General features: G+C 45.6%; 1 protein-coding gene across 3 annotated transcripts in view; it reads left to right on the top strand.

Annotated features, from left to right (window-relative positions):
• The first annotated feature begins 6,161 nt into the window (after window positions 1-6,161).
• Window positions 6,162-12,019, top strand: part of SCUBE2 (signal peptide, CUB domain and EGF like domain containing 2) — a 66,848-nt gene continuing 60,990 nt past the window's right edge. For all 3 annotated transcript variants that reach the window (XM_060103664.1, XM_060103666.1, XM_060103663.1), the window contains exons 1-2: window positions 6,162-6,282; window positions 7,485-7,607. In XM_060103664.1, coding sequence (XP_059959647.1) covers window positions 6,162-6,282; window positions 7,485-7,607 — 244 coding nt within the window. The remainder of the gene's footprint in view (window positions 6,283-7,484; window positions 7,608-12,019) is intronic.

Below are 12,019 nucleotides of genomic sequence, written 5' to 3'. Positions count from 1 at the left end.
TCGGCACTAAGTCCTGGTCTGTCCCCTCCTAGCAAGTTACTTAACCTCTCTTCACTTCAATTTCTATATCTGTAAAATATGGATAATGATGATACCTACTTCATAGAGTTTCTATGAGGATTAAATGAGCTAATGCATATGAATTACTTCGAATAATGCCTGACATTTAGTATTCATTCAAATATTAAGTATTATCATTTTAAGGAAAAATTTATTGGAAGGATTTTTAATCCTCTGTAAGCAAAAAGGAGTGTTGGTGCAGTTTTCAGAACCATTGAAGAAACAGAGTCCTGGCATTTACACCAAGATAGCATCAACTCTGAATAAACAGTTATTTGTTACTTAGGCTCCTGAGAGGATTCAACCCTACCCAGCTATCTTTCCCACCTCACTCAGAGGATCACCTGCTACCCAGCTGAAGTTTCCTAATGGAGGCTTATCTGGAGCTGAATAGGAATAGTTTTTGGCTGTAAATAACAGAAAACTTAATTCAGAAAACCTCAATGAGCCACCACTTCACATCCATTAAGATGGCTATTGTTTAAAACAAAACAAAACAAAACAGTAAGTTTTGGTGAGTATGTGGAGAAATTGGAATCCTTGTGCACTGCTGGTGGGAATGTAAAATGGTGTAGCTGCTATGGTCATTAGTACTGCAGTTCCTCAAAAAGTTAAAAATAGAAATACCATATGATCCAGCAGTTCCACTTCTGGATATACACTAAAAAGAATTGAAAGCAGAGACACAAATAGATGTTTGTACACCCACACTCACAGCTGTATTATTCAAAATGTCCAAAAAGCAGAAGCAACCCAAGTGTCCATTGACAGATGAATGGATAAGCAAAGTGTGGTATACACATACAGTGGCATACTATTCAGCCTTAAATGAGGAAGGAAATTCCAACACATGCCGCAATATGGATGAACCCTGAAGAATTTATGGTACATGAAGTAAGACAGTCATAAATACTGTATGATTCTATTCATATAAGGTACTTAGAGTAGTCAAACTCATAGAAACAGAAAGTAGAATGGTGGTTGCCAGGGGCTGGGGTGGGGTGAGGGAATGAACAATTATTGTTTAATGGGTACAGGGTGTCAGTTTTGCAAGATGAGAAAAGATCTGGGTATGGATGGCAGTGTTGATTGCACAACAATGTAAATGTACTCAATGCCATTAAAGCGTATACTTTAAAATGGTTCAAATGGTAAATTTTATGTTATATATATATATTACTACAATTTTTAAAATAAAAATAAAAATATTTTTAAAAAACCAATTCAAATGTTAAGGAAGTGTACTGGCACATATACCTGGGGGTCCCAAGGTGGGGCGTGGCTCAGGTGGGACTTCAATATTCCTCTTGGTTTACCCTCTTTGGGTTGGTATCAAGATGGCTGCCACAGTGTCTCGTTCATCACACCCATATCGCAGCAAGAAAAGAGAACTCTTCCATTCCAGCGTTTCAAGCAAAGGGACTGAGATTCCTTCTGATTAGAACGTGTGAACCAGTGTTTACCCCTGAACGAATGACTGTTGCAGGGGGAATGGAATGAAAGATATTGGTTGTCTTAATCCAACTCCAGAGCCTGAAGTCAAGGGTGGGGCAGCTTCCCTCCTAGGAACATGGGCTGTCTGGGGAAGGGGTGCATATCTGGTAGGAAGGAGGAAGGAGCAGATGGAGATGGGTTAAGCAACTAGAAAAATTCACTACTTCACATCCAGCTCAGACGTGCTGAAAAAGCTTTCCAGGAGATGTGAAGGCCATCCATGGAGGAGAAATTAATGTGTGTGCAAGAGCAGATGGCTTTTCCTTTCTGCGTTAGTTCTCAGAACCTGCTAACTTGCAGACTCTAGTACTTTCATCCATACGTCATTGCTGTCTGCGGGGCATCTCAGCACACATCTTTTTCCTTGGGGTATAGTAATATAGATATTTTTTTTCTGGGGGTGATTTTAATAGAAAACTAGTCTCATTCATTTCTGGTTGATTCTTAATGGTATGTATTTAATTTCATTTAATTATTTTTAAACAGCTTTGTTGAGTTATAATTGACATTTAGTTAAGTCATACATATTTAAGGTGTACAATTTGGTAGTTTTTATATGTACAGTTGGCCCTCTGTTAGTAATATTTATTAATCAAAATGTTGCACTTCATTTACTCAAGTATTTATTGAGACCCACATCATGTCTTTTAGGCAAAGGGAAGAGCGTGAGCAAAAGAAAAGATGCATCTGGGGGTAAGTGACAAATTCCTGGTACAAGTAGTTCGATGTTGCTGAGTGTATGTAGCTTGTGGGTAAGGGTGTAGTAGGAGAGAAGCTGGAAATGTAGAAGGGAGTCAGATCACAAAGGTCTTTGGCTAAGCAGTTCTTGTTTTAACTTATTTTTTGAAGTAAAAAGATACAATAAAGTGCATAAAGTATTTTAAGTGTAAGCCAACATCTCAATGAATTTTTATATACGTATACATCCATATAATCCCCACCCAGATCAAGATCTAAAACATTTCCAGCATTCCAGAAGGTTCCTTCATGCTTCTTCCCAGTCAATATCTATCCCCAGAGGGAACTACTATTCTGGCCTCTATCACTATTAATTAGTTCTGTCTGTTCTTAACCTTCATAGAAGTGGAAGTACACAATATGTACCCTTTTGTATCTGCCTTGTTTCACTCAATATAATAATCATGAGATGTCTCTGTGTTGTTGAACATATTAGAGTTTATTCATTTTATTGTTCATTTTATTTATTCATTCATAGTATTCTATTGAATGAATATCCCACAATTTCTTTATGTATCCTCTAGTTGATGGATATCTGGGTTATTTCTAGTTTCGTGCTAGTGTGAATACAGCCGTTATGAACATTCTTGTTATGTGTCTTTTGGTGAACATACACACTCATTTCTCTTGGGTATACACCTAAAAGTGGGTAGTCATGTTTTGCTTGAGTGGTTATATCAAGGGAGTTTGGACTTTAGCCTGAGGAGGACTGAGATCGTTGTGATGAAATTTATATTTTACTCTGGCAGCCACTGTGGAAGATGCACTGAAGGGGGGTGAGATTCTAGACTGGGAAATCGATAAGGAACCACCGACTAGGAGCAACAGACCAGGTGAGGGATGATGAGGCCTGAGCTTTGGAAGCTTGCATGGAGGAAGAGGATGGTTTTGAGAGATGGTAAGAAGGTCGAGTTGACATGAGGGTTTGGCTGTGGTGGGAAGAGAGAAAATGGAGTCTAGGATGACTGCCAGGTCTCTGACCTGGTGTTGGCAGAATGGTGGTGCCCTTCTCTCTAAGAGAGGAAGTGCTTGAGAAGGAGCAGGTTTGAGGAAGAAGATGAACTCCATTTTGAACATCTTGAATCTGAGGGACCTGTGGGAGATCAAGGTGGAGGTATCCAGTAGACAATTGGAGACAATACACAGAACTGAAGCTAAAGGGAGGAAACAAGGGAATGAGTGAACCATCAGGGAGAGGATGTTGAAAGAGGAGGATCCCAAGAAGATGACCGAGAAGGCATTTCCTGAGAGGCTGGAAAATCAGGAGCTTGCCTGATGCCATGAAAACCCAAGGGAGGGAGAGTTTCTAAAAGGAATTTCCAAAGGCTGCTGAAGAGTCAAAAAAGATGGGCACTGAAAGGTGTCCAGTGAATGCAGAGTTTACCTTAGCCATATGCAGTTCAGGAACACCTGCAGCTTCTGCTTCCACAGTCTTCTTAGTGCCAGCAGCCCACACCAGTGGCTGGGGCTGGCTGTGCTGTCTCTACCCTCCAGTCTGGTTCATGGCCTCTCAGCCTGAGGGAGGGGAGAGGGAGTTTCAGCCTTAGTCCAGGGACAGTGTGGGGACCTCAGTGGGACAATAGAGGGCAGACGGCAGCTAGCTCAGGGCCCATGAAGTCCCTCCTGACACTGGAACACTGAAAACATTGACATTTGAGCACAAATTTCCCCTGAAGCCTTTCGCCTATGGAAATTCCTGGTTGTAAACCATACTGACTTTAATCTGAAGTGTCAGAAAGGTTGCCGAGGAATCTGGGAGCCGACCAGCTGAAAGCACGGTTGTATGGAAGTTAGGGCAAACAAAATAGGATTCAGAACATTTTTGGAGATCTGTGCCAGTGGTAAACTTTTCTGGGAAACACGGGGAAAACTTACGCTCTTAGACAAAAAAGCATTGGGTCTCATAATTAATTTGTATTCTTACTGAAATATAAACTTGGGGAAACAGTTGAGGGGAAGAACAGTGCATCTTATTTCTTACCAGGCACAAGGGGCTGGAGGAGGCTCCTGTAGAGTTTAATGGGCAGCTTTATGTATTTATATGCTTTGACTGGAGCTAACGAGGTCTGTGCCACACAATGGGCAGTTTCCAGTTGGATTTTAAAAGAAAATAACTTTGATCATTTCAAAAGCAATGAAGCCTGATGCAGCGGAGAGAAAAGAAGGCAGTAATTTATGGCTACCATTAAGAACACAAAGGCAAAGGCGGAGAGAACGTTTCACTAAGTGAAGATTTACAAATGTGTAAAAATAACTCTTATTACTAGAAATAGCTGAGTGTCTCTCTCCACACCAAACAAAAGGGGGTGGAAGGGAGGGGTGAAAGACAGAAAAAGGGATGCAACCTGCTTGCCTTTGCTGGGGATGAAAAGGTCAAAAGAAAAACAACCACAGAAAAGTTATTTTCTCAGATTCTCCATTAGACAGCAACACTAGGAATGAAGACCCAAAGAGTCAGTCTCAGCCTGGGTGCCGTGGGGATGGGACGGGCAGGGGCAGCCGAGGAGTGGTGCAGAGTGGGGAGCTCTGAGAGGGTGCTGGACCCTAGGAAGACAGGTTTTTGTGCATGAGCTCGGTGTGGATTTTTTGTGATGTTTATTTTTTTCTGATTATCAAAGGAATGAATATATATACACACACATACATACATATATGTGTGCATATATTCACAGGAGAAAATTTAATAAATACAGAGAAGCTCAAACAAAGAACATTAAAATCCCTGAGTATGGTGTTTTGTTGCATCTGAGAATTGCTACTACCTTCGTTCCTGGAGCGATGCTGATGCTGCGTGTGGTTGGCTCCAGTCACCTGTGCCTAGGGTGGTGTGGGAAGGCCCTGTGCAGGTGTGTTCCCTTATAAGGATGTCTTGCTTGGAGGGCCAGGTGACAAGCACTGCCTGTATCTGCAGCTGGCCAGAGCTGATGTTTATGAGTTCGGGTGGTCGTAGATACCACCTGTGCCCATGTTGGGCTGTCTTGTCCCTGGTGGCTCACCCTTGACATTCTGGCCCCCTTTTCCTTCACCTTTAAGCTGCTCTGAAGATACATTTAACCGGTTTTCAGTGAAATGAACACTTTGTGCTGTGCTTCTGGGCCCAGCACTGTGCCAGAGAGGTACAGTCTCAGCAGTGCCCCATGGGGGGACAAGTGGGCCACTGTCCTCCCAGGACTTGGGGGCAGGGGATCAGAGAAGGCCTGGGTTGGGCAGAACGGAGAAGGGTGTAGACAGTGTGTGCTGAGGTGAGCAGAGAAGCTGGGCTCACCCTCTCCGCTGAGTTCTCTTGAGGATCCGAAGTCTGTGGAATCACTTTCATTCCATCCACATTCCCCCTCCTAAGTGGAGAGATGGGTAAGCCCTATAGGTGGTTTTGGGGTTTGGGGACTATAGGACTCTGAGCTACACAGGACACCTTCTGGGTGCCCCGTGTCCGAGTATTTCAGGGTAGAAGTGCTGTTTGTCTTCACAAGAGAGACCGGGTCAGGTTGGAGGACGCCGCGAACGGGCGGAGCACGAGGCTCTCCGCGGGCCGGAGCGCCGCGGCGGTGCGGGAGCAGCGAGTTTGCGGCGGGGGCCTGCGCGGCGGGGGCCTCGCGGCCCGCCGGGTCCGCCCCCGCCAGGCTGACAGCAGTCCTCTGGCCACCGCGGCCGCGCCCCCTCCGCCCCGGCCAGGAGGGGGAAGGGAGGGGGCCGGGAGGGGCGGCCCGGGGAGGACTGTGTGAAAATGAGGCCGGGGCTCGGGGGCCGGGCGGGGCCGGGCCGGGGGTGTCAGAGCGCGGCGGGCAAGGCGCCCGCACACACCTCCCGGAGCCGCCGCCGCGCTCGCCGCCCGCGCTCCGCCGTCTCTGCCCGCAGCCGCCGCGCCTTCCATGGGGGTCGCGGGCCTTGGCTGCCCCTGGGCGGCCCGGGCGCTGCTGCCGCTGCTGCTACCGCTGCTGCTGACGGCGGCCGTCCCGCCCGGTTGGGGCCGCGCCGCGGGGCCGCCAGAGGGTGAGTGTCCGGCCGCGGGGGCGCACCTGGCACAGCGGGCAGGGAGGGCGCCGAGAAGGGGTCCCGTGCCCCTCGCGGGGCGCCCGGGGCGAGCGGGGCCGGGGCTCGGCTGCGCAGCTCCGCGTGGCCCCCCTTCCCCTGGGGCCGCACCCGCAGGCCAGGCAGAGGCGCTGCCACCGCGCGGGCCAGAGGCCCAGGGCCTGAGTGCGCGGCCCGGCCTCGGACCCGGGGCTGATGACAGTTCCCGCCCCGATCCCTGGGGAGCGCCTGCTGGGCAGACTCGCGAGGGCTGAGCGGGGAGCAGGGCTTTGGAGTCTCCTTGCGGAGATGGGGAAACTGAGGGGTCCGGCCGCAGTCCAAAGTGAGGTTATGGCAGCCGCGCTCCTTTCTTCTGGGGCCGGGAAGCTCTCCTGGGGGCTTCAGGGTCGGCTCCAGGGATTTTTCTGTCTGTGGAACAGCTGCTGCTTGAGAATCTGGGAATACCCGTTGTGCACTAACTGGACTTGGAATACTTTCAAAACTCTTTTGTTTTTAATTAACATCCTGGAAGGGTATCAGCCAAGGAAAGGCTTCTGCCAAGGCCGGTTTCCAGGTTGAGAGGGTGGTCAGCGGTGAAGGGGTGGAGGGGGGCACCATTACCTCTCTGCATGGTCGGAGGGTTCAGGATGGTGTTCTCAGAGCCCAGGGTGAGCTTTCCCCCGATACCCAAACCCTGAGAAAGCCGACAGACACTGCTCAGTTTTCAGAGCATTTTTGCCAACTTGCTCTTTCCTTCAGCAGGCCTTTACCATCGCCTACTCATGTGCCAGGCACTGTGCTTTGCCTCAGGGACACAGGTCCAATCTGTAATAAAGACACCATCTAGATGGGGAGGCAGGCAGGAAAACAGTGACAATGTGATATGTGAGCATATTCTGGGGGACACCTCACCTACACTCTGGGGTCCTGGCAGGCTTCCTAGAGGAGGTGGATTTGAGCTGAGTCGTGGAGGCCAGTGGAGAGGGTATCCCAGTCAGAGGGAACAGGCTGTGCCTGGAAACAGGGGCCTGGACATGGTCCACTTCATCCCAGGGGCTCCCAAGCAGTTTATCTGGTGAGGCATGAAGTGGGATGGGCTGGTGGGAGATGATGCTAGAGAGGGGCCAAGGCCAGGTCACCAGGGCTTGGGGCAGCATATCAGGAACTGCTGTGCTCTTTTGCAGACGTGGACGAGTGTGCCCAGGGGCTAGATGACTGCCACACCAATGCCCTGTGTCAGAACACACCCACCTCCTACAAGTGCTCCTGCAGGCCTGGCTACCAAGGGGAGGGCAGGCAGTGTGAGGGTAAGTGACTTGGGGACCAGGAGTGGGTGGGCCAGCAGGGGAAGCTCCCTACCTCCTCAGCTCTTGTTGTGGCCACTTGCGTTGGTAAAAGTGCTTCAACAGCCCTCCCACCCCCACCCCGGGTCACATCACCTACTCTCTGAATTACATGTCAGATCCTCCTTAAAAAACAGGGAACATCAGGTCTTCCCGAGAGCTGATCATACAGTTTTATCTGGCTCTGAAATGTCCTTTTGTCTAGCTTCTGCAAAGGAAAAGAGCTGCTTTAGTATCTTTTGGTCCCACTCAGTTTGGGGGCAGAAAGTCAACAGCCATGTTGATCAGGAGAGCCGTGCTTGCCAGAACAGGGTTGATCCTGTGCTGATCCTGTTCCTCCCTGGGGCAGCACCCTTGCTCTGAAGTCTGAGTGCCAGAGTCCTGCCCTCCCCTGAGGTTCTGGTGGCTCTATCTTGTCCTTGACTTCTGGTGGTTTGGCGTTGTGACCTGCCAAGCTTTAGAGCTGCACCAGGAGCCTGCCTCATTTGGAGCTGCAAGTTGGCCCTGGAAAGATGTGTGGAGGAATATTTTAAGCTCTTAGAGCTCCAGATCTGGGAGCCTGAAGTCTGGACTTTGCCATTTTGTGTTCTGGGCCGCGGGGGATTAGCTCAGTGTCATTGAGAACTAGCTGCAGACTGGACTCTCATAGGAAGAGGCTGCTTGGGGCATGGAAACTGTGGCATGTTGGAGCTGGCATGGCTCTTCAGGGAGCTCTGAGCCAATCCTCTCCCTCGTGTTACTGATGGGGACACTGAGGCTCAGGGGAATCAGGAAAGGGGTTGTGGGCATGATCACACAATTAGCCGGCAGGTGAAAAAAAGTCAGATTCCCACTCTAGCTCTGTCCCTGACCCCACGTCTCTGCTGTTCACGCAGCCTCCTGGTGTCCCTCTTTGGTTGAGTGAGAAATCCTAATAAATTTATGGTCTCCTTTGTGCAGGAGGAGCAAAACTCCTGCCTCTCCTATCAAAGGAGACGTGCTCCTGGTCAGGTTTGTGGCAAGTGGAATTGGTGGTCCATCCATAAAGCCTTTCTGTTTCTTCAGGCTCATATTTTCCCAGAGACAGACAGCCATCTCTCTCTCTATCTGCCCTACATCATGGGAGGCCAAAAGAGTACTCTCTCTGAAACATCTCTCTGCCAGTTCCTCCATACCACATCCTCACCGTATCAAATATTCTATTTACAGTACTGGAATTCACACATGTTGGTACCCTGTTTGGGGTAAAAAATGTTCACTTTTTCACTGTGACCTTCAGTCACTGTATGCTCTCTGGGGGTAGAAACCATGCCAAGTTTTCTTTTGGATAAAGTACTTGTTTAGTAAATAATGTTGAATGACAAGTGGCAAAAGTTTGGTTATTCTTAGCTGTTAGGTTTGGCTTATCACAAATGAAATTGAATTGCTAACAGTTTAGAGTGAAAAGTCTACTATTTAGTTTAAAATAATTAATGATTGACTGGCATCACTGCTTTTATACCTTTAAATTGGTTTTAAAATAATATGTGATTATTGTTATAGAAAGTCAATACAAAGCAATACAAAAATGTATAAAATAGAAAAGTAAAGACCTTCCTGTTTATCCACAGGTAATCATATATTCTCCCTGTTAAGAAGGATTTGATCTTTTGAATACTTGTAGTGTTTATAAACCTAGTGAATAAGGATGACCCTGTTTAGTTTGGATTTCTGGTACAGGGATCCAGAAATGGAAGCTTTCTTCCAGGAAGGAAAAGGAAAGAAAATGGGGATTGCAAAGATTCAAAAATATAGATATTCAAAGATGTAACTCTTTTGTGTGTATTTCCTGGCTTATTAGTTTTTAAGCCTCTTGGGTCCAATCTGTGGTATCATTTGTGTTGTGATTATCACCGAAGTCACTTGCCCCTATTTAAGTTCAAGGATGGGAACGGGTTTGCTCAGAATGAACAGAATTTTATCCTCCACAAATTTCTTCTGCCAAAATGTTGGAAAAATGAAAGTATGGGCCCTGAATAAGTATTTTTAAAATAATGTGATTCAGAAGTGGCTTTAGGTAAATGATGTTTTATGCTAAATGATCTTTGCTTATATCCCAGACTTTGGGGAGGGGATGTTTCAGTGGTCAATATTAATTATATGGTCCTTATTTCTCAGTTTAAGGAACTGAATCAGGTTTAATAGGGATGAATCTAGACTTGGCCTTTGTATTTTTTTTTTTTTACTTTTTATTTTGAAATAATTTTAGATTTCAGAAAATTTGCAAAACTAGTGCAGAATTCTTCACATATGTCTGTCACTTATCTTACCCTAATGTTAACAATTTATATAACCATCGTACAGTATCAAAACCAGGAAATTAACACTGGCACAATATTATTAACTAAACTATAGACTTACTAAAATGTCAACAGTTTTTCCCTATCAGTTTTTCTATTTTTTTTCTTCCAGAATCCAACTCAAAGTCCCACATTACATTTAACTGTTGTCTCCTTAGTCTCTTCCATTCTGTGACAGTTCCTCAGTCTTTCCTGGTCTTTCATGGCAGTGACACATTGATGAGTACTGTTCAGTTCTTTTGTCGGCCTTATGTTTTCACATGATGAGAAGTAGTATGGTAGGAACTGATGCGATAAGAGAATGTCCTGTGTCTTCTCTCAATAAAATTGAGGCTACGCATTTGTAGTAATACAACAGTGAAGCTTTCGGCAAAGCTGCTACAGAAGTGCTATTGTGTGCTTTTCAGTGCATCACATCTGGGGCACATGATGGCAACATTCCCACTACAGGTGATGTTAATCTTGATCATCTGGTTAAAATGGTGTATTCTGGGTTTCTCCACTACAGAGTTACTATTTTTTCCCCTTTATATATATATATTTTATAAATATATATATATCGGGGCAGATACTTTCAGCCTATGCTGATTTTAGCATCCAACTGTGGATCTTGCCTGCAACAATTATTACTGTGATATGTGACTCTCGGTAATTTTGTATTTCTCTAGTTTCTTACACATCTATTAATTGGGATTCTTCTGTAAGGAAGATCTGTCCCTCCTCCCCCATTTATTTATGCATTGATTTATGTTTTTATGTATTTATGCCAGTATGGACTCATGGGTATTTATTTAATTATATAGTTATTTATTTTTGGCTCAAGTTGTTCCAACTTTAGCCATTGGGAGCTCCTTCACATGGTCTCCTGTGTCCTGTTGACATGCCTCCATCCTTTTTTGAGAAATTCCTAATTTTCTGGTACCACAAAATGCTCCAGCCTCAACCTGTATTTTCCCCTCCCCAGCCCTGGAATCAATTACTTCTCCGGGAGCACTGGTTTTCCTTTTATTGGAAAACGATGTATAGAAACCAAGATCTGGATGCTTGGTGTTTTCATTGTTACTGGGATGTCATTCCTCCTAGGCCCTCTCAGTGGACAGAGCTAGGAAATATATGTATGTATACTAACCCACACATACACACTTATCTATTTTTATTCCTTGTATCTATCCATTTCTATATATATATTAAAAACAGTGAGTTACACTGATACTTCAGATTCCAAAACAGTATCACAGGATTTATTCTAACCTCCTTCTTGGCTTATTCATAACTTCTTTCTCCAATAGTGAGAAACCTGGCTCTCATTATCTGAAATATATGCACCTATTTGTTCAATCCCAGTATACACATAAAGTATTTACAGAATTACTACTCTATAATCCTGGGAATAAAGTGGATTTAACAATTAGGGTACAGTATTTGTATACAACTATTTTTATATTTGGCTTTATAACATCCAGTCAAGCTACTATTTTTCAAACATACTTAGGCTAGTACTTTTCTTCCCCATCCCCTTCAGTGTGGTGTGTTACTCATTTACAGTACAGTTAGGTTCATTTGTTTCTCTCTGTGTTCCTTTTTTTTTTTTTTTTTTTTTTTGCGGTACGCGGGCCTCTCACTGTTGTGGCCTCTCCCGTTGCGGAGCACAGGCTCCAGACGCGCAGGCTCAGCAGCCATGGCTCACAGTCCCAGCCGCTCTGCGGCATGTGGGATCTTCCCGGACCGGGGCATGAACCCATGTCCCCTGCATCGGCAGGCGGACTCTCAACCACTGCGCCACCAGGGAAGCCCTGTCTGTCTTTTTTATTATAACTGTTCTAGGGAGTGTGAAATGGTATCTCATTGTGATTATAATTAGAATTTCTCCAATAATTAATGATGTACATTTTTTTATGTGCTTATTAGCCATTAGCATACTGTCTCTGGTAAAATGTCGATTCAAATCTCTTGCCCATTCTCAAGTTGGGTTTTTTGTCTTCTTATTGAATTGTAAGAGTTCTTTATAAGCCCTTTATAAGGTATGTGATTTGCAGATATTTTCTACCAATTTGTGAC

Source organism: Mesoplodon densirostris, chromosome 7, assembly GCF_025265405.1.
Source record: "Mesoplodon densirostris isolate mMesDen1 chromosome 7, mMesDen1 primary haplotype, whole genome shotgun sequence".
NCBI lineage: Eukaryota > Metazoa > Chordata > Mammalia > Artiodactyla > Ziphiidae > Mesoplodon > Mesoplodon densirostris.
This window is presented reverse-complemented; position numbering and strand designations above follow the sequence as displayed.